Source organism: Carassius auratus, chromosome 22, assembly GCF_003368295.1.
Source record: "Carassius auratus strain Wakin chromosome 22, ASM336829v1, whole genome shotgun sequence".
Taxonomy (NCBI): Eukaryota; Metazoa; Chordata; class Actinopteri; order Cypriniformes; family Cyprinidae; genus Carassius; species Carassius auratus.
In genome coordinates this window covers 27,848,969-27,872,805 of record NC_039264.1, presented here as the reverse complement: position 1 = coordinate 27,872,805, position 23,837 = coordinate 27,848,969, and the positions used below count along the sequence as shown (strand labels likewise).

At 35.5% G+C, this 23,837-nt stretch overlaps 1 protein-coding gene across 1 annotated transcript in view; it reads right to left on the bottom strand.

Annotated features, from left to right (window-relative positions):
• Positions 1-23,837, bottom strand: part of LOC113040224 (insulin receptor-like) — a 68,587-nt gene that overhangs the window by 33,118 nt on the left and 11,632 nt on the right. Inside the window, exon 2 of the mRNA XM_026198547.1 lies at positions 8,964-9,512. Coding sequence (XP_026054332.1) covers positions 8,964-9,512 — 549 coding nt within the window. The remainder of the gene's footprint in view (positions 1-8,963; positions 9,513-23,837) is intronic.

Sequence of the window (23,837 nt, the reverse complement as noted above, 5' to 3'; positions counted from 1 at the left end):
CATTTAACTGTCATTAGCCACATGCAAACACGTTCCCTCGGATATTTCCCATGTATACATGCGTGTCAGAAGGATCTAGTTTCTGAAACTGTTCCTGCAGCTCTTCCTTTTCTTTCTCAGAAGAGCATGAAGCAGCGGGAATGAGCGAGTGCTAGACGAGAGAGGACGGGCTGCCTGTGAGAACAGCGTGTCAGTGGCGCGATGCAAATGTAGGGCGTTGAAACGCTGCCATTGATAACGGAGAGGACACGAGCTCCTCCATCTCCCTCAGGGCTTCCTGTTCAGCTAATGAATGGAAGTTGGCGTAATCGCAGTCGACTGCACAACCACGGAGGAAGAAGTGCAGCTGCTGATGTGATTCTTCAGAAACAGCTAATCCAACACAGTCTGCACTTCATAATGCCGAGTTCACACTGCATGATATTCAAAATCATCGGATCATCATTGTTTTCACACTGCACGTCTATTTTGGGTAGTTTTCAGTTGCTGATAGATCGTGAACGAGCAATTTCGATTTTGCAAAACCTGTCGGCGAGTGAAAATCAGGGTTAAAATAATGCAGTGTGAAGTCAACATACTCCAAACACAAACCACAAGTTTGTCTCTAATCAAAATAGTAATACATTAAAAAAATATACACATAAACATTCAATGCATAAATGTTTCTATTTATTTTATTTACATTATTGTTGTAATGCAATGATTGTAGACTTTAATGCTGGGTCCAGACTACACAATATTTTTGTCGGTCACGATAGTCGCCGTGTCAGATTACACGATTTTGACTCTTGTGGTGTCACGGGCAAGAGTCAGACTACACTGTTGCTTCCTGACCATTCATCGCGTGCCGTCTTTAATGAAGCGCGTGATGTCATCGAGAAGGCGGAACTAGTGACTTCCAGAAAAAAGAAGTGTGTAAACATTACTGAAGCTCTTCCGCTATCATACCTAGGCGCACAATCATCTCCAATGTGACAGAACTTGTTGTGGACGACGGAAAAAATTTAACATGCTAGTCGTTCTGCCATGATGTCGTGAAGCATTTCAGATGCGGAATCAGTTCTCATCCACTATTAGACACTACATGAGCTGAAACAATGAAATCTTGCGTCCCGACGCCATTGTTTTTCACGAATCCCCACAACACCCTAGGTCAAGCAAATCATGCCAAAATCTGGCTAAAATTGTTAAAGTCTGAACCGGGCATTAGAAAAATATATATATTTATATAATATGTAATGTTGTCATCATACATATTAAAATAATTTTGTTGGCTCTTTCAAATTGCAATCATTTTAAAGTTAGAATTTATGCCAGTTGCACCTTCCCTTACGATAGTTTTTAGAAATGTCTTTCTAATTTAAAACTCATCATGTTATGATTCTAATTTATTTTATTTTATTTTTTTCTTTAGTTTTATATTTTCATAAATCTTTCTCAATATTAATTATTTAATAAATGTAACTTTTTAGGAAACACATTCTACATAAAAATACACACACATTCAATATTGCTTTATTATTTATATCATTATTGAATATATCTTTTTTGTAAATCACATCTGATGCTTGAGTTTACAAAAGTTTTAAATAAGTAAATAACAGGTTGGTGTCAATGATTTTAATGAGGAATATACTAAATATATGTATGCTCAATCTAACACACACACACACACACACACACACACACATATATATATATATATATATATATATATATATATATATATATATATATATATATATATATATATATATATATATATATATATATATATATATATATTTATATTGTGTATAACTATTATTATACACATTTAAACATTTAAATAAAATGTAACGCTCTTTTTCTCGCATTTGATGATTGCAGCTAGTTCACTTTGGACCTGTGCATGCAGAGCAGAATGCATTTATGCCTCGTGCAGCAGTTTGTTGCTTCACTGTCTGTGAGGATCACTGGCTGGCAGCTGCCAGAGGGCCTCATACTTCCTGTCCTGACACAACATACACTCTTTACCTATAGGCACACGCATACACAAACTGCAAAACCAAAACAGTTCACACATTGACTTCCCCTTTACATACACAAACGGTCACAAACACTCGGGTGTTGCACAAGCCAGGGTTTCAGTGCTGCTGATGGGTTGGACGACTTCAGGAGCCTATACGATGAGAAAGTATCTGTGTCAAAGTTCAAACACACGGGTAACTAAAACCCCCGTGTTCACGTGCAAGCCGATCTCCGAGCGAGGGGATCATGCTTCGCCTCCTTGGCTCCTCGATCAAGGGGGCTTTGTGCAAAAACCACAGATTTAGCCTTCATAACTGTAAGATTAAAGGTAAAAAGTGGGAGGAAATTCACTGCTGGATCACAAAATCCAAAGAATGTGATTTCAGTGTGGGTTATTGCCACTTACACTAAAGTTATTCATTTTGAGTAGATAAACATGTTTTTATATGTATAATTTAACGCTAAACAATTCAATAGGCAAAAAATGAGAAATGGAAATAGAAATTGTCAGTGTATTTCAATATAAGCTAAAAAATACTCAACAAAAATGCAGCAATGACAAAACGGGGACTTGATGTTACTCATTACAAATGATATACGGGGGGGCGGAGCAAAGAAATTAGGCCCTGATGATGTCACCTGAAAGTAAAGTCATTTCAGATATAAGGAAAGCTGATAAAATAAGTTTTTAAGATAACAAAAATGCATAATAAATATTACATTATTCGTGATCACACATTGGTGTGAATACAGTTGTCATAGTGTGAATTTGCATCAAGACCAAAGTATAAACATTTAACAATAACTGATTAAATTATCATAATTATCATCATGGTGTGTGCACACCAAAAGCAACGATTTACGACTTAACTCACTGGACATAACAAAAAAAAATGTACTATATAACTTTCGCATCCTTTTGACTCATTTGGGTAAAACGACATATTACAAACAACCAAATGCTTCAACAATGAAAAAGCAGCTCACAAATTTAAAGCAGCAGAAAACTAAAATGCACAATAATCATTATGTGTGTCGTAATCATGTAAATATAGTTATTGTTTTACTTCTCTTTCTTGGTGTGAACAAAACTTAAGACTGGGGTATAATTAAAAAAGTAGAGTTAACATTAAATGAATGAATGAATAATAGATCGCCAATTTAAAAAAAAATTACATTTATTTGGAAAAAAACAATTAGAACGCTTTTGGAATGTTGAAAAAAAACTAAACAAACAAAAAAACGCAGTACTTCCAGATCTGGTTAAGAACTTTTACCGAGTTAAACTCATTGGAACAAACCACTGGACAGAAAAAGTCATATTTCAATGTTCAATACTTTCGTAAAATTTCTAATTTTGAGTAATATAACATTGCAATACATTGTTTCAAAATTCGAAAAGAAATGTTACACTGAATTGGAATACAAACAATCAGAATTGAGTAATCATAAAAATGCCACTGATTATGTCTTTCTAGGCTTATTTATGTTCATTTGATGACCCTAACAAAAACACTATACTTGCGACTCTCTCAGCATTCTTTCAAAACTTCAAAATTACATTTCATTTGAAAACAAAGAGATGGAGAATTCGAGATCGGTTAAATGGTAAAAACTCAAATGGCAAATTCTCTGCCTCTGCCCTTCGTTTGTAAAACATTTAAGCTAATTTGACAATAAGAAAGCTATACTTTAAGCTTGGTTTCGCAGCATTTAAACTGAAAAAACAAGCTTTCATCTGAGCCTTGCTATAATGCTCTCTGACTGACAGCAACCAATGAGTTCTCCTGCTAAAGAAAATCAAATCAAGTGCTTCAAGCGACTTCTATTCTGTCAGAAGAGGAGCCTGGAGATTTTTTCTTCACAATTCGGAGAAGCCCCACAATAAAGCTTACAAACAATAAAGCTGCGGCTTGCTCAAGCTGTGCAGACGATCCCCATCTATTCCAGTGTGAAACGAGTGTCGGATACAGTGGGGAAGAGAGCAGAGAATCCTCACGGCTCCTTATCTGTCTCGCTGAGGGCCTCTTTACTCCGAGGTGGGAAGTAAATGACCCACACTTAGACGGTTAGGAAATGCACACTTACCCTCCGGCACTTCCGAGGTGCTGATACTTGGAAAAGCGTTTGGCCTAACAGCAGACGGGAGCTATAGCGTCCACCTGTCCGCAGGGATCACCCGACACTTCACGGATTTATGCACCATAGTTAGGAATTCAAAGGAGTTTGACCTGCAAAGTGTCCTTGAAAATCATTTTAAACTGAATTCAATCTGATTTCAGGGTCGCCTATCTGGCTTGAAACGCCTGGAGAAACAAAGTAAGTGTACAAGCAACTGTTAAGGGTTTCTCGGTCAAGGTCAGACTGAAGATCAGGAGATTCGATATCAAGCGCCTTCCAGAATCTTTTACCTGGACCATGAAAACAGAAGAAGAGCAGCTTCCTTGAACTCACTCAACCCTGTTATCTTCGCCGAGGTGAATGTGTCGGAGATTTATGACTGGACGTCAGCACTTGTTGAGCGCCACATTTTTCCTTCTGTTTTTATGGCTAGTTTTTTTCCGCCTCCTTTTCTAGGAAACCAAAACACAGCTAAAACTCAGGAACATACCAGTGATTGTTCTACATCTTTGATACAATACAAATACATGTAACTAATAACATGTTGATAAAACTAATAATCATCCCCATCATCATTTATAGTATTATGTAATATAAAAAATATAACAAGAAATTATTATTTGTTTACTATTATTATTTAAAATATTATATAACAAAGCTTACATTTTAAGTAAAAATTTTAATATATAAAATATATTGACACTACTACATTACTAAAAAAATAATGATTTATATAATTCTTTATATATTTAATAATAATAATAATAAGCATTATTTTTATTATTATACTTTATAATTTTCAATTAAGTTTACAATTCTTATTTAACATATGCAATTTTAATATCACTGCTAATGCGTTATTATTATTATTACTATTACAGTAATAATATTAATAACAATAATGATCCCAGTTATTATTTTAAAATAAAGTATTATTGTATTACAAAATATATTTCTAGTAAAACAAGAAAATAATGAGTTTGTATTATTATTTACTTTATTCATTATATAATGTTGCATTTATTTTTAATAGCAGTATTTATTATATTATGATCATTCTTCATAATGTTGATAAATAATGACAATTTATTTTAAATTATTATTTATGTAATAATATATCATATGAACTGTAACAATTATAAAATAATAACTAATAATAAAAATAAAATACTACTACTAATAATAATAAAAATAATAAAAGTTTCCACAATTCAAAGCAAACTGAGATTTATGATATTATTAGCTTCTGTTCATTATTGTTCGAATATTACGTTTAACAAGCCGTTAAAGAACAATTCAGCAGTTTAGAGGAGTAGTTTTAGATTAGTAAGTTTAGACGGAAAACTAGTAAACGGAAAAGAAAAAGTGATTCTTGTCAAGTTCATTCAAAGCGACTGATCCAGATGAACACTGACATCACGTCCACAAAGCTCTGAGCACAGAAGAACAAAATGGCTATGACAACAAAAAAGCGCAAATCCGCGGCTGCTGAACTTTGACCTGAAAACGTCCCGGTTGCGCAAGAGCCGCTGTGGGCGCAACAGAACAGCGCTCACAATAACAGAACACGCTGTGCCAGAGGAGCAGATAGGACTTATCTGAACAGCTCATCTGTTTGTACTGTCTTCTGTAGAAGAGAGCCTTCGCCTCACGCTTTGCGTTCGTGACGCTTTTATGGAGAACAAGGAGGACGGATTTTAATGCGTTGCTACACAAGAACCAAGCTATTTCTCTGAAAGTATTAAAATGAATGACAGATTTCTTTTGTTGAAAGAAAAATAAACGTTCCCTGGGTAACAAATGAAGCAAACACTAAACATTTGCTTTCTACTTGAAGCATGTGGAGCTGTTTTTTCTTCATCAAGCTAAGAATGGAAAGCGGCGCTTACAGAAGCACCTGCACAGATTTTATCTTTGCACTCAAGCTCACGTCTACATCCACCGGCTCGATCTTAAAACACTTCCTGCCACTGAACGCCTGCTTACACTCAAAACACTCACTGCATTCATGAATGAATCAAGGGCTCGCGCTTTTGCCACGAGAATTCATTTGCTGGACATTTTTACGGATTCATTTTTACTGATTGTCAACACAAAATATTTTATGCATTTATGAGGCAATGCAAAACAGAATTTGCAATTGTATTTCCTTGGTTATATTTATAAGGAATTGATTAAATTGTGAAAAGTGGGACAAGACCTGGATAAGAGTTTGCAAAAATTATTAAATTACAATATGGAATTACTTCGCTATTTTCTTTTATTTAGCTATTACTTAATATACTGTGCTGACTGAATAACATCAGCAAAATAATAGATGAAAAAGTAAAATATAAAAAGGTATAATTGCATTAATAAAAATATAAAAAATAATGATCAATATAAAAAATAATTTTATCAATTTTATTGCAACGCATAAATAAATGTTAAAATAATACACTACTAAAACATTTAAATATAGTCCACTATATTATTAATCTTTGTAATAAATAACCAATAAAAACTTTATATTATTAATAATAACAATAACAATGAATAAATAAACTGATTAATAAACAAAAAAAAGTATATAACAATCTATAAACATAAAATACACAAATACATTCCTAGAATTAGAAAAAATTACAGGCATAAATATTTTTTTATATAGTTTACTACTGTTACTAAAAAAAAAATTTAATAGTCCACAATATTGTTAGTCCATGTGATAATTAATCAACCAATTAATCATTTTTTTTTAAATAAATAAAATAAGGAAATAAATAAAAGGTAGAATGACGTGCATAATATAATTATGAATATTATGAAGGAAAAAACATACTGCTAAAAATAATTAAAATAAAGAAATGAATAAATAAATGATTTACGTTATTAAAATAAATGTAACCCTGTTTTAGTGTGTGGCATGATTGCATCTCCTGATAACAGTTATGTAGGAAACGTCCTTCTGGAATTAAATGCAAAGGAAACACAAACACAAACCATTTCCCCTTATTATTAGCTGCGGAGGAGCGAGAAAACATCAACGCCAGGCTACACAAACAAACAAACACGCACAGGTTGTGCTGATTTGGCACGGGCGGAGAGCGCCTGTTTCTCTCGGGATCTGGAATCTTGCTGTAGGGTTATACACCCGCTCACCCAGCGCCTGTCCAAATACAGCAGCATTGCATCACGCTCCAGAAATGGGGTCTCGCTTTGACATTACAGCCGACTACACTTTCACCTCTCACATGACAAGAAAGAGGGTTGAGTCATGGGTGCATGCTTACCAACGTGGAACTTTATTTGGGCCGGACGCTGCTGGTCTTATTACAGAGGCTGACCTCATCCGTACGAATGTAGTTGTGATTTCACTCGTAAGGTTTGTACAAACTACATACTCGCAAAACCAAACGCTCACTGGGTAATCTGAACATCAGTCTTAAAGCTATAGATCACCCAAAAATGATATCTGAGATGCAGCTAGATGAGTTTCATCATGGGAGAAGATTTGGAGAAATTTAGCATTATTAGCACATGCTCACCATTGAAGTGAATGGGTGCCGTCAAAATGAGAGTCCAAACAGATGATAAAAACATCACAATAATCCACACCATTCCAGTCCATCAGTTAAAGTCTTGTGAAGTGAAAAGCTGTGTGTTTTTATCAGCTGTTTGGACTCTCATTCTGACGGCACCCATTCACTGCAAATGATCCATTGGTGGTGAGCAAGTCATGCGATGATAAATTTCTCCACACCTAACAAAGAAACAAGTTCACCTACATCTTTGGTGAGTAACTTTTCAACAGATATTAATTTCGGGGTGAAATATTCCTAAAAGGAAACCAGCAAATACACTAGGTTTAGATTTTAGCTGCATGAAATTACATCTTTTAACTTATTATCGACTGATTCCTGGATGCATTTTAGGCTGAACAGACGCACCGAGCCCGTCCATATCATCCCCCTCCAAAAAAGGTGGAAGTAAACAAGGCACTTGAGCTGAATCAGGTTGAACGGGGTGTGAGGTGAATAGCGAGCAGGCGCTGTACACGTTGAACCGCCAGATGAGATTTGTATTGGCAGACTGTCCTGTAATGTACCAGAGAGGCTTCCTCCAGCCAAACACCAGCAGCTTTGACTTGCAAATCAATCAGACCCATGTTTACTACAGAAACCTTCTCCTGCGTATTTCTCAGACAATGTTCAATATATATATCTGCTCTAAATCGGAAAAAATGGGTGATTTTTAATCTATGGAACCTTCATTTCTACCAAAAAAGGCATTGTAGCCAAATAGATACGGACGATTTAAAGTGACAGTTCACCCGAAAATAAATTCTATCATCGTTTACTCACCCTCAAGCGGTTTCAAACCTGTATGCGTTTCTTATTTTCTGCTGAACACAACAGAAGATATTTTGAAGAATGACGCTATCAAACTGTTGACGGTAGCCATTGACTTCCATTGCATTTTCTTCCATACTATAGAAGTCAATGGCTACCGTCAACTGTGAGGATCTTCTTTTGTGTTCAACAGCATTTCAGCTAAACACAAAATAAGATATTTTGAAGAATGTTGGTATCAACAGTTGACGGTAGCCATTGACTTTCATTGTATTTTCTTCCATACTATAGAAGTCAATGGCTACCATCAACTGTGAGGATCTTCTTTTGTGTTCAACAGCATTCAGCACAGACTTTTGGTTCCTTTTAATCAAAAACATAGGCCTACTACCGTCTCCCAAGAAAGTTGAAAAGATGTAGTAAATAAATAAAAACTGAGGACGACCATTACTCTAGTAACTTCTATAAAGCAGCGCTGAAAGAAGAACAAGCACAACTTACTTCTTTGGCAATGGTTCTGGTTCCAGCAGCGCTCGCCGAAGTTCCCGTTGATGGTGGTCTGTTTGCAGGTGATGGTGCCCCTGATGGTTCCCGGGCAGATGTCTCCGCACTCCCGCTCATCTTTGTTAAACACGATGTAGTTGTCCTCCACAGAGTCGGAGATCTTGGACCAGTCCAGAGTGGACAAATAGCAGAGGTTGGGGTTCTTCTCGATGCGTACGGCTCCTCGCGTGATGTTGGTCAGGCTGTGGAGGCCGATCTCCTTCAGCTGGATCATTTCGAACATGACCAGGGCGTAGTTGAAGAAGAGGTTGTTGCCGCGGATGACGGTGAGGTTCGGGAAGAGCTGACCCAGACTCTCCACGCCATAGACACGGAAGAGGAGCAGGTAGTCGGTGATCACCACCAGCTTCGGGAAGCTCAAGCCCCGGAAGTCCTCCAGTCTGGGCTTGAACATGAGCAGGATCTTCAGGTGGCCCTCGATCACCGTGCAGTTCTCCAGAACGCGCAGGTGGGTCGCATTGTTGCGGATATCCGTGCTGGGGCAAACTGCAATGACAGACAGAGAGGAAAGCTATTAGGAAAGGAACGGTTACTTTTACACTGGAATACATTTGGAGGAATCAACCAAAAATGAAAACTAGGTCAGTCATCACTCCATTCCAAACCTCTATGAGCTTCTTTCTTCTGTTAGAGACATTTAGAAGAATGTGTATGAAAAAAAAACACTATGGAAGCCATTGGTAACCATCTACTATTTGGTCACCAACATTCTTCAAAATATCTTCTTTTGTCTTCAACAGAGAAACAGGTTTGGAGTGAAATGTTTAAAAAAATTATGATTAAATATCCATTTTGGGGTGAATTATCCCTTTAGTTAAATTGTTCATGTTTCACAGTAGATCAGTATTAAACCATAATTCAGCAAAACCTAAAAAAAGACAAAAGACTTTGAGTAAAAAAAATAATGTTATAGGGCCCTTATATTGTGAATATTTTTATATATTCCTACTTATGAATTCAGCTGATCAGACGTGTGTTTTGATCGTTAAAATTGCATTAAACCTTTAAAACGGAATTAAATGTTGTTCAATTCAATACATTTCATGATTTCAATTAAATAGAAAAGCTTTGTGATGATTAAAATTGAATTAAATGTTTATATTAAAATGTAATTTAAAAGAAATTTAAATGGAAAGTAATACATTTTTGAAAAGATATATACTGATTACATAGGGCCCTAAAAGTCACATTAAAATCTATTTCAGACAAAAACTATGATTTCAAAAGGACCTCTAAAAAAAGAAAGAAAAGAGCGAGAGAAGTTTGAAATATCCAAAATGTCTAGCACAGCTGCCTATGTCTTTTATTCTATTAATATTCACTGAAATTGAAAAATAAAAATGATAAATATTTATTAACAACTTGATATAATCTTCATTATAAAAGCAATGTTTGTTGTTTATAAAAATAAAAATGATGCATTCACAAAAAAAAATACAATTTAAACATTTATAATAAAACAATTATAATAAAAACGCCATTTTAAAATTCTAAAATTATTATAATTTTTTTTAATAATATACCTAATCTAACTTATCAATCAATATTTGTTAACTGCGTCTTAATATTTTTTCTAAAATTTCTGCATGACATTATGGAAAAAAAAGACTTGGTGATAAAACAAATGTGTATTCAGCTGCACTTGATATAAAAAAAAAAGAAAATGCAAAAGCCGCAATTATTTGCACGACAGCTGACCTCCCGCCACAATTTGACGACGGTGACAGCCCTAGTGTAAACACAGAGCGCGTAAAAGCGCACGTGAAGGCCGTCCTAACAGGAGCATGAAAGATTATCAACACTGAATAATGCATAAAGCGTGTCTCCGCGCAGCAGCTTTTCGGAGTTCATTCATAATCCAAACCCGCACACGCTGAGACGAGGCCGAGAGAATTCATTAGCAAAGCGCTTCGCGACAAGAGAGCATCTGCTAATGGATAACATCAAGAAATCCTTTCAGAGCTGCTCCATTGATTCACCATCAAAAGAAATCTCTCAGGCCTTTTTCAAGGGGTGGGGGGTTTCCTCTGGTTTGGCGCTGGAAATCATTACGAAATATTATTCACCGCGGCCTATTCATGCGGAACGCTGAAGTGTACAGAAACACCCATTCGAAGACATTTCCAGACGAGATCATTCAAAACAACGCTGGAACGTGCAATTTAGAGATTAGGACGAGTTCTCAGAGGCGAGATCTCCACTCAAAGGACATCGCAGGAAAACAAAGAGCTTTTCTGTCGACTGTGTTTCTGCAGGAGACAAAGGGAGCATGTGATTTGTGGTGTGAGCAGGTGTCAAAGTCTTTGAGGCTCGGCTGATCTCAACAGACTCGGGTTTTTCTTCCTCGTTTGTGCAGACAGCAGTTATCAGGGTTAATGGTTTTCACACCGCAGGCTGGAATGGCAGTTTTACCTCGTCTTATCACGGTGTGTGTGGATAAAACCCAAGTAAAACCAAAGAGTTGCTGTTGAGAGATTCACAGAACAAAACTCAAGCTCATTGAGATTCAGGTGCTTCCTTCACGTGAAGTATTACTTTTTTGGTGAATTTTACAAAGACCATTTCAAGGTCATACTACACTCAAACAAAACAACAACAAAACTAAACTAAACGCAACAAAACAAAACAGAAAACCACAACAAAAAACACAACAAAACAAAAGATAAAACAAAATATAAAAAAAAAAACGCAAAACAAATAAATCTATTTTGCAGAAAGAAACTTTTGGGGTGATTCTCAGAAAGAACGTTTCAGATCATGTTACACTAACAAACAAAAAGCGAACCCATTTTACATAAACTTCACGTCGAAGAAAAAAATAATTATGTTTGTAAAAAGTGTCTATCTATTTAAGGCAGTACAACTAACAATATCACTATCTAATTTTTTTTTGTTTTTTTTTTTACTTAATATATTTGTTTTTCATTACAGTAATGAGAATAAAAATAGTACACAAAACTCAAACTTTTTTCGGGTATATTTCACAATAAAACATCCAGGTCATTTCACACATTTTACACACACACACACACACAAAATTACACTTTGCATAACGAAAAAAAAAACATAATACTAAAAATATATAAAAAGTAAATACATTTTTTTTTTAATTTTAAAAATGTACTGGCTATATTATATTCCAAAAAAAAATCATAAATCAACCCTTCAGGTTAAAATTAAAGAGCCAGTAAGATGAAAATTTTAAGCTTCCTATCACTGTTTATAAATCCTGTACAACAGGTTTAAATCCATCCAAGGTTAAAAAACATTGTCATTTTGTCAAAAGATCATTTTTAAATTACCTCAATTCTCAGAGATCCCCAAACAGTTCGCGGGAAGCTGTTCAAAAGATTCAGTTTCCTTAAACCCCACCTTTCGGTAGCATACTGTGTTCTGATTGGTCAACTAACATAGTCAGTTTTGATTGGTTGTTCCGCACACAACTTCATGGTAAACTATGCGTTAGCATCTGTTTGGGGTGAATTATGTCTTATTCCTCTCACCGCGAAGCAAACAGTCAAATAAAAAACTTGAACAGTCTCGCTGCTTTTTCTTCTGTGTGGATGTATTCAAGCCGCGCGCGTCAGTTTGACTCTGAATAGCGCGTTCAGCGCGGGGGCGTGGTCACATTAGATATAATGAAGGGAGACGTGAAAAACGGACATCGCGTTGTTTTCATATGGATTACTTTATCACAGAATATCTGTTAGCAGCACTTGTTACTAGGGCTGCACGATGTGTCGTTTAAGCATCGATATCGCGATGTACGAATCCACGATAGTCACATCGCAGGATGTGCGATGTAGGCTGTCGTAGTTGATCCGTTATTCATTAACTGTACGGGCCAGCTGCTCCCCAGCCCTTGACGAATGTGATTCGCGGATTAATTGCACAGCTAAACCATCATAGAGTGAAAGTTTATCATTGACAGGACTGAAAACCACAAGCAAGTTTAACAGGGCAGAGAGAGAGGGGGAGACAGAAAGAGAGTACATTAGAAGTACCATCAATGTTTATAGAAATGTTTATGGATTTATTTTGCATGTAATTCTTTTCCTTTTTTTTCTCTTATGAATATATATATGTATTTTTGTTTTGTTTGTTTCTATTCTGATATGTACAATGCTTCCCCGAGACTTATGGGGAAGTCGTGGCCTAATGGTTAGAGGGTTGGACTCCCAATCGAAGGGTTGTGAGTTCTAGGCAGGAATTGAAAGTGGGAGTAGTGCATGAACAGCTCTCTCTCCACCTTCAATACCACGACTTAGGTGCCCTTGAGCAAGGCATCGAACCCCCAACTGCTCCCCGGGCCCCGCAGCATAAATAGCTGCCCACTGCTCCGGGTGTGTGCTCACAGTGTGTGTGTGTGTTCACTGCTCTGTGTGTGTGCACTTCAGATGGGTTAAATGCAGAGCACAAATTCAGAGTATGGGTCACCATACTTGGCTGTTTTCACTTCACTTCGGCAATATGTACCTTTGTATGTCATGCCAATAAAGCAATTTGAATTGAATTGAGAGAGAGAGAGACCGAGAGAAAGCGAGCCGTTTTCAAACAACACGAGCTCTGTCTTGCTCTCTCTCCCTCGCGCATATTAATCAATTGACACGATGGTGTTGATGTTTAAATCATTTAAAATGAAATGCTCACCCCATTTGTTTGTAAGAAAAAATATTGCAATATATATCGCAGAAAAAAAAAATATCGCAATGTCATTTTTTCCCAATATCGTGCAGCCCTACTTGTTACACTTCATTTTAATGACGTGTTTGTACATGAAGATCAGCGCAGACAGCACACACACTGATAAGACGCTCGGGAGAAAACAAACACATAACTTCATAATCATACTTCGCGTTGTGATTCGGAGATGCTCGTTGGTCTAAATAAAGTTGGTAATGAACTCTCTTTTATGACCAAACGCTTTGGAAATCCCGCCTTGTACTCACCGAGATTAGAAAAGCAGTCATCAGTGAAATGTTGTGAACACAACAAGGATTTGTTGTACTGCTCTGGTATTGTGGTGAAAATGAATTTTAGCCATTGGTTCTTCTGATCTTCATTCTTTGGCAGTGAAAATAAAACAAACTTGCCTTTACAATTAAAAACACACTGTCTCCTCGACATGATGCTATCACACCAACCAGAGCGTCTGTGTGGGGGTGGGGCAGCTCAGAGTTTAGTTTCTCCCAAGACGGTAGGCGGAGATTATTATGCAAAGTGTTCCTAGTGACGTACATAGAGATGGGCAAAAGATTTGAAATCTATAACGACTCGTTTCAGCGATTCAGAGTCGACTCCTTACTTTAGAAGCCAATAACTTTATAAATCGTGTACTTTTTGGTTTAATTATTTGAACATTGTTTACACTGATGGACAGCTACATCATACACTGTAATACAGGTCATTTTTGATTTCCCATCTGTGTGGCTCTTTAACATATATTAAAGGCAGTACTAACTAACTAATAGCACCATTATAAGCACCATTATATAAAAGATATATGAATAATATACGGTTTGTTTCAGTAATGAGAATAGTACACACAGCTCTAAAAGAAGTTTTTAAATAATAATATTTTAAAATTTGTTTAAAGTTGAAATGACTATATATTGAAGGCAGTACAACTAATAATACAATTACGTAAAAAAAAAAAAAAAAAAAAAAAAAGATTATACCATTTGTTTTGCATTACAGTATCTAACAGAACTCTTACAGAACTCAAAAATCCTAAAACCAGTCCTTTAATTCTTTCAAATCTACTTCCTTATTCTTTTCTTTTGATTCCGAGGTATATGACCACCTAGATATGTCCTTCAGGTTCTGTGAGATCATCACTTAAGCAACTGTGCAAACTTGATTTCCCTAAAATAACCGGCTGACGCAGACTACAGAGAAACCTGACTGACACAGAGACCATTGATCTCCTAAAGGTCAGAAAAGCAGCACTATTGAGACGAGCTGAAGACCCTTCACCCTCATGACCTGCACACACACACACACACACACACACACACACACACACACACACACACACACGATAATCTGTTACATCAGCTCACTAAAGATAATTGAGCAAACATCATAAAACTGCAACATCTCTCCATAGCAACACGCAGCATGCAGCAAATGTCTGCCAGACACAAACGCACTTCAGCCTGTTTACCTCGGAGGAAAAGTCTGGAGGGGAGAGTCAAAATATAACCAGAAATCCCAAATAATATCTTTAGAACAATCTGGTGCCAAAATCCAGGACTGCCAGAGAATATTCACACACAAATCCGATGAAATATTACACAAATAGGGTAATTAAAGCCTGAAACTCTTCAAAATGTGTTTTCTATTTTAAGAAATAGTCAACAAGAGGAGGTGGTTTTATTTTCTGAGATTTGTATGAGATTTACAGTTTTTTGCGAGCCTGTTTCCCAATCTGGGATACAAATATTATTACCATTGATTTTTTTATTTATTTTTTACATAAAAGATCTAGGTCTACATCCTATTATTGTGTAGGCCTACTAGTTTTAATTAGAAAAAAGGTCATTACAAATATTCATATTATTCATCTGATGTTATTTTCGAGCAATGAACCTTTAACAGAATTTAATTAAAAAAATAAAATACATGAAGAAAAAAAAACATGAAAATGCCATCTAATGACTTAATTATTTTTTGCTGTGAAATAATAAATACAATAATAGAAAAATAAAAAAAAATAAATAGTGTTTAAAATAAAACAGTTAGTGAGTTTTATTTTCAAAAAATATTTTTTAATCACTATCTGATCTAATTACTTTGGTAAAATAATTAAATTGTTAAGCATAAATACTACAGCTGTAATTTGTGTGAAAATGAAAAAAATTTATCTTGTCATGCTATAAATATTTTACTAAGGTGTCAAAATTGTAAGAATTTTCTTTGTAATTCTTTTGAGAAAAAAAAAACGCATTAACAGGGTTGCATGCAAAATTTCACATAAAAAATAACTTTAATATTTAAACCAACTTTTCATTACTACAACATACTAAAGTAATTAAATAATTTTTATTGAAATAACTTTTTATTGGAGAAAAAAAAACATCAAATGCATGTAAACTTTTCATAGTCTTTTTATACATTTAAATTATTGTTTACCTTTTTTTTATGGGAACAAAAGGAATATTTTTCTCAAAAACACTAAAACATCTAAATCATGGCGTTTACAGAATTTCTACAAAAGTTTTACAAAAAAAGGCGCGCAAAACTGTGGTTCATTGAAATAAATTTGAATATTTAGACAACAAAATATGACTGATAAAAAAACTGATAAAAATTAACAAAATGATAGCCATATTGTAAAAAAAAAAATTAATGAATTATATCCCCCGTTTATGAATTAATTCCCATTATGCTCTATTAATCTCCATTGTTGCGCAGCACTCAGATCTGAATGAGGACAAGGTTACATTTTATTGTGTTGGTCAACATTCCCAAGGTCGGCTGTAAACAGATACAGCACTTGTTTGTGTGATCGTATGAGACCTCACGCGCCCGTCTGTTCACACGCTCCACAAACTTCCTCTTTCCCTCTCCATCAAACCTGCTCTTCCCCCGTACACCGTTCGGGGCGCGTCCTGCATCGGCTCGACTGAAAGCAGACACCCAGCCATCATTTAGGAGCCTGATTTATAGGGTGTCTCTACGGTGACGTCAGGTTTTAGGTTGCTGCCTGTTTACACCGCGCTCTGGGAATGAACACGGGGGGCTTTTGAGCTGCTGAAAAAAAGCTGGTCGATTGATGCTGACGAAATAAAGATGAACTCCTCATAAGTGCTGAAAAAGACAGAGAGTACCGAAACTGTACGGGAAATATCAGATCTGCGGTATGTACTGATCAACAAGTTCAATATTACACCAAGAGCTGCAGAGTCGAGGAAAACAAGCAAGAACTAGTGCATGAAGATCTAGAAAGATCTAGAGATAAACAACTGGCAGCGTGTCTGAAACTCGACGATGCGCTTATCATGCAAACCATCAACCAGAGCGCAGACGAGTGTCAAAGTAACAGCTCTGCATTCAAACGCACACCGACTGTCGTGCAAAACAACGAAACAGCACCTGACCACAGCCGAGAGGGTCAACCGACGCTACCAACTGCGGAAAATAGACCACGGCACATTTTTAAATAAAGTCTGAGAGGCTGTGTGCTGCTGAGGTGGAATAGATTCACAAAACAGCAGAAACAAACGCCTTATTATTCTTAGAAAATTGTGACTGCATTAAATAAATATTAAGGACATAGACTGTCATAAAAAATGTCCACTAGTCCGTGTGCTAAAATTTTCTTAAAATAAAATAAAATAAAAATTTGTAAAAAACTAAAAAAAAATCCTGAATCTACACTAGAATACAAAATAATACTAACATACAAATGACGACAAATTATTTTAGTTTTACATATATACTATATTTAGTTATAATTTAAAATCCGTTCCACTAAACTACTTTAATCATTATTATTTCTATGCATTTATTTATTTTTATTTAGATTTTGCTGAATGCATTGTTTAATTGAAACATTTAATGCATTTATTTTGTTCTTAAAATAAAGAAAAAAACTAAAAACAAATGAACCGAGCTAAATAAATACATTACAAGATAAATACTTAAATCTTTTTACAGTCAACACTGTGTAAACGTTTAGAAAATAAGTATATTTTCTTTACTTTCTCAAATATAGTATAACTCATAATTAGCAACAAACAGAATTTTTTTAACATAAAAAACATACATGAAAAAGTAACTAAACCCAAGTAAAAATAACGAAACAAAAGAAAACCCTAACGAGAAAACACTAGAAGACTGAACTTAATATCAATGATAGAATAAAAAACTTAGGAAAGAATGAGTGGAATTAAAAAGGTATTTTAGTTAAAAGACAAAAAAAGTTAAAATATATAATCCAAACAAAAACAAATGAATTAGAAAAGCAATAATAAACATGTATAACAATAACATCAACACTGTTCTGATAGAAGATACAGATTCTAGAATGTTTCTTGAAATAAAATAATTAATATTTTCATCTAGTTGTCAAGCAAGCATTTCTTGTTTTCATTTAGCTTAATTTGATATGTACTAAAATAACTAGCACTAAAACTCAAAATATATAAAAACTACAGACATTAAAAATATAAAAATGACAAAAACAACTAAATTGATAAATTTAAACAGAAAACACAATTCAAAACTGTCCTAAAACAACACTGGCCAATCGGCATCCAGGACGGTTTCTAACCACACATCTGATTCATTCTGCGAAGCTTCTTTGGGTAAAATCCAAAAGGTCATCTTTCCAAAAGCTCTCAAAAGATCTGGGCCAGCAGCTTGTGAGACACCAGAGCAGGGCCGTTAGTGAGTTTACACAAGAGCCCAGGGCCACACCAGAGAGACGAGGGGCCCGCCGAAGGTGCGCTGCAGATTAAAACCATTTCTCTTCCCCATCGGCACACATCGGCCGGATAAAAGAGGGACACTTAAGCTGTAACATGAGCCCTGCTATCCATGACGTAAGGCGAGCGGGACGGTTAGCGATCACACGCTTGAATGGATGTGCCAATAGCCTCTTCGGTGAACACAAACACACGCGGACAATGCCGCTGGAAATGTGACTTCCATAACAGGCCTGGAAATGAAGCTCGAGGGAGGAATCCTCAGCCTTCAACTGCCACTCCAGGATCCGGTTTCACACTCAAACCTTCGCGCTTCGGACTTATTCCACAAGAAAACGCATTAGCTGTGTGACGATCACAATAAACAAGATGTCAGGAACGACTATGGAGGCTACGATATCCTACTGTTTACATGATGAGATGCTTCCTTATTTTTAGCCTCACATTCCCAATGGAGAATTTAATACGCCGCTAGCAATAGTAACTAGCGCTTGGAAATGAGAGCATGATGGTTCTTACGCCAGATGTCAGGAAGATCACGGCCACTCGGAGAAGCCTTCGGAGATGCAGCTTAACTTCACTTGCCTTGGTTTCCACAAATTCAAATTCAAGTTTATGATGTAATGAAGTCTACCACTGCTGATTTTACTCTTTAATTGGAGTCTTACGAAGATTACGTCAACAATATTTAAAAAAAACAAACAAAAAGAAAAAAAACAAACAATAGTTTAATTCTCAGTACTGTAATGAAGTAATCAAATTTACCCTGTCTGGACAAGGTACATTTCGTAAAAAAATAAATGCATAAATTTAACGCGACCACAAATCTTATAACAAATACTACTATGAAGTGTACTAATTTCAGTTGACAACTAATAAAGAAAAAAGAAAAGAAAATCTGTATTATTTTTTTATATATATATATATATATATATATTGATTTTTCAGTAAAGCCGCGTTCAGACTGCACGATTTTAGCCCAGTTTTTGGCTCGCCGACAGGTTTTGAGAAATCGCCGACAAAATGCCCTAAATCACAGGCAAATCTGAGCTCGTTCACGCGGGTGACAATCACGCAGTGTGAATGAGCAAAGACGCGATCTGAGAGAATCGCCGACGAGTCGCCGATGCCCGTGAGATATTTGGCATGCTAAATATCTGGACCTGTTGCCGATTCAAAATCATGCTGTCTGACTGAAAATGACATCGGCAATGACCGACAGCCAATGAGAGAGCAAGATACAGAGCAGCGGGGAGTTCGGGGAGGAGTTAAAACCACAATATCAGCAAGTATGGCTTCATTTCAGAAAAAGGCTTTCTTCTCCGTCTATTTGGACCCATGAAATGGAAAATAAATGAGTATAAATTTAGCAGGAGCACCCGTGTCTGTTTGACGTTTCATCTGAGCTATCCCAGTCTCACGTGAAAACTCCGGTCTTGCACGTGTGATATCACGTTGTTTCCTTGTCACATCTCACTTGTGTTTAGTTGTGAAACATAGTTTGCGTGCCAGACAGAGTTGTCGGTGATTCCTCCTATTGTAAAGTCATGCAGTGTGAAACCTTCTGTCGCCGATCCATCGTGAAGTGTGAACACAGCAGTGACTGAATGCTGGCCAAGATAGTCATGCAGTGTGAAAAGAACAGTGACCCGACTACTTTGAAAATCGTGCAATCTGAACTCGGCTTAAGCTGAACTATAAAGTAGTCTAACTTTAAGAAAAAAAAAATTTAAATGGGGATAAAATGTGCTAAATTGTCATGAAAATATGAATGTACAAACAAAAGATATCGTAACAGTTCTAAAACGGTCTTACAAAATAAAACCTATTTATTTTTAAATGTAAAAAAAAAATAATAATAATAAAAAAAAAATTAGTCAAGCTATATCGTCACAAAATATCACATGTATAAAAATTTAAAATGGTCCTAGAATAGGCCTTATATTCTTGCTAAATAGAACTGATTAGTTTTTAAAATCCCCAAAAATTGATAAAATTTATTAAATTGTCAAAAATATCACAAATGCAATGCAATATTATATAAAAAGGTCCTAAAATAGGCTTAATTTTCTTGCAATATATATATATATATATATATATATATATATATATATATATATATATATATATATATACATACATATATATACATATATATACATATATATACATATATATACATACATATATATATATACATATATATACATATATACATATATATACATATATACATATATACATATATATATACATATATATATACACATATATATATATATACATATATATATATATATTCTCAATAATGCAATCTGAATAAGATACATTTTTGCAATTAATATTGGCAAAAATAGTATTACAAATACCAATATGATGTATACTAACTGTTGACTAGAACAATTCTTATTTTATTTTAAGTTTATACTAAAGGTTTATCTAAACTTTACCCACAGTATAACCTTGTATTAATGAAAATTTAGCATGAAAATGATAAATTGGAAGTAAAATGTAAAACATTTACCTTAAACATTAATCTTAATCTTACTTGTTAAATGTTAGCCTTATTTATTTCTAAATATGATGTATTATTTGTATTAGATGTATACCGTATAATTTGTATTAGATATAGATGTATACCGACTGACAGTCTTCAGAAAATGTATACATAAAATGAAGCAACAGCTTTAAAAGACATGCTGAGGTTCTGCCTCCCACAATGCAATGAGTCTATTTCCAAACATCTCCTTTAGTTTACATAAGCTATTACAGAGAAAGGTCTGTTTGCTTTGTGCAAAACTCTGACAGACTGAAACGCTGTCAAGTCATCCTTTAGTAGAATCACTGAAATATCATTCAAACCATACAAAAACCAATCACCGTTCCCCACAAAAGATGCAAAAAAACTGAGAGAACTGCAAAAAGACGTCCTCAAGCATTAGCTCGAGAACATCCTCATTTTCTGCATCATGCAAACGTGTCGTCAGCAGGAGCCAGGGAATGAACGGCTTTTTATTTAGGCTAGCTTTTGACCAGCAGAAAATGCTTTTAGCCTAAACACAGGAAAAAAACAGTCTAGGTCTAAAAAGGCTGAAGGATTCATCCGTCAGAAGGCCGGGTCGCTACAAACAAGACATGAATTCGGTCCAAAACACGCTGCTTTTTGAGCAAACAAATGCATGGCGAAACAAGGAGCGCATCAAATCTGGATAGCTGTGGGGTAATTACGCTCTCTCTGAAAGGCTTCTGCCCCCATTAACACTGAAGAGATGCTAGAACACATTTCCTGGTGCTTCTAAAAGCAGCGGCGAGGCCCGCGGGTCATCGGGGACGGTATGAGGTACGTTCCTCATAGCACGCCACTCCAAAACCAGATGGGAGCTGGCATCCTGACTATTTGGCTATTTCTCTCAAAGCCACAGCCTAGCCAGAGCAGGCAGCCACGTTTCTCACACGCCTGGAAGAGCTAGGCTTTCTCTAATAACCAACAACAAGGACTCAGTTCATTAGCCAGCTCTAGATCGCGACTTTTTTACTTTTAACTGAAAATTTGACACGCAAAACTAATATTCAAACTCTGTGAAACAAAGTTTAAGAATCTGAAACAAACGTGCCACATTATGAATTGTGCTCGGACTCATTTCAGAACGTCAGATTGCTTGAAATCGATCTAAAAATATACATATTTGTGTATTTTTACATAACATGCTGCCGACGTGCTAAAATCACTCCAAAACATTTTTGCCTCTAACAATATATTTTTATTAAAGTTACAGTCAGATGCCAAAGATTTAGACCGATCTGTAAAGTTAAGATGGTGTAGTAAAAAAAAGAAAAAAAAAAGGTAATTGTTTAGCTAACATGCAGAAAATCTGGATGGAATCACAAAATCAATTCATAAAAATGGAATTTACTGTAGAACACGAAATGTTCCAGAATGTGATTGTATACTCACCACTGTATAATATATTTGTATTAAAACATAAATCCAGAACAATTAAAGCAGATAATAATAGCATTAATAATAATAATAATAATAATAATAACAACAATAAAATAATACTAAATATAATAGTAAAAAAAATAAAGTTGTATTAAATTGTTTAGATATTGTTGATTATAAAAATATAATTATACCATTAAATAAAAATCAAGAATTTATTTTATTTTATTGAGAAATAAATTAAACTTGGGCAAATTTTTTGGTCAACTTTCAATAAATAATTGTTAAATTGTGTAGGTCTCATGGATTTTATTAATACGACATGCTTTTTGTTACAACTTTTTTTTTAATCATTAAAATAAATTACAGAAAAATTAAAAGGCAAACCCCAAATTATTATTTTTGTTTTTTTGAAAAGTATTGTACAAATGTATAAATTATTCAACTAACAAAGTTCTATTAATTGGATCTTTGGGATTATAAATATTTAACTATACCACTTAATTAAACCAACCCAGAATTGTGGAAAAAAACTGATCCCACAGGGCGCTAAAAATGTCATTTTTGTTCAACTTTTCAGGAATGGTCCTTAAATCATAAGGGGTCCTAGTGGTTTTAATTACTCAGACATGCTTTTTGATTACTAAAATGTTATTCAACCATTAAGACGGGATCCAAAAAAAAAAAAAAAAAAAAAAAAAAAAAAGGAGTTTGGTAAATAGTAAACACATTTTATAGAGCCTGGGTAACTGCATAACATCCTAAAATATGTCTGGGGAATGTTGTTGTTAGCACGCTAAACGTTGCGTCTCTTAATTCAAACCTTTGGTAGCAGATCCATCGCTTTCAACAAATTTTCAAGGCAATTACTGTCAGACTTTAGAAATATTTCAGCGATTCATCAGCAGTAATGACTTCGCTCATTGCAGCACATCAAACCATGCGTATTGTATTGATTAAACACGTTATGCTGTGTTTGAACACACAAACGTGCTTTGCGTCGACGCTTCATAAGAAACACATTTCTACAAGCTGCAGCACATTTTATAGCGCTGCACATGAACCTCTTACGAGGACAAATGCAACTCACGCTACACAGCGTAGTTTGTGTAGTGGGGCAAGAGAGAATAAAGGATTATTGCGATGTTTTGCTACGTCTAGCGCTAAGCTCCTGTGCAAAACATGCGATCCTATCAGCATTTGCTGCAAACGTGGTAGCAACACAGCATCTTAAAAGCAGCTGTGAAGAGCCGGAGAGACAAAAGGCGATATTGATGAGTTCCTGCCGGGCGCAGTGTGTTTGGGTGAGAGCGTGCCAGATGAATATGGCCATTGCAGTGGCGCCCCTCCCTCGCAGCCGGCGCTGGAATCAGTCCACACAGTCACCGCAGGGAGAGGAGCGGCCCGCCGGCTGCAGGGAAGCACAGGTCACTTTAA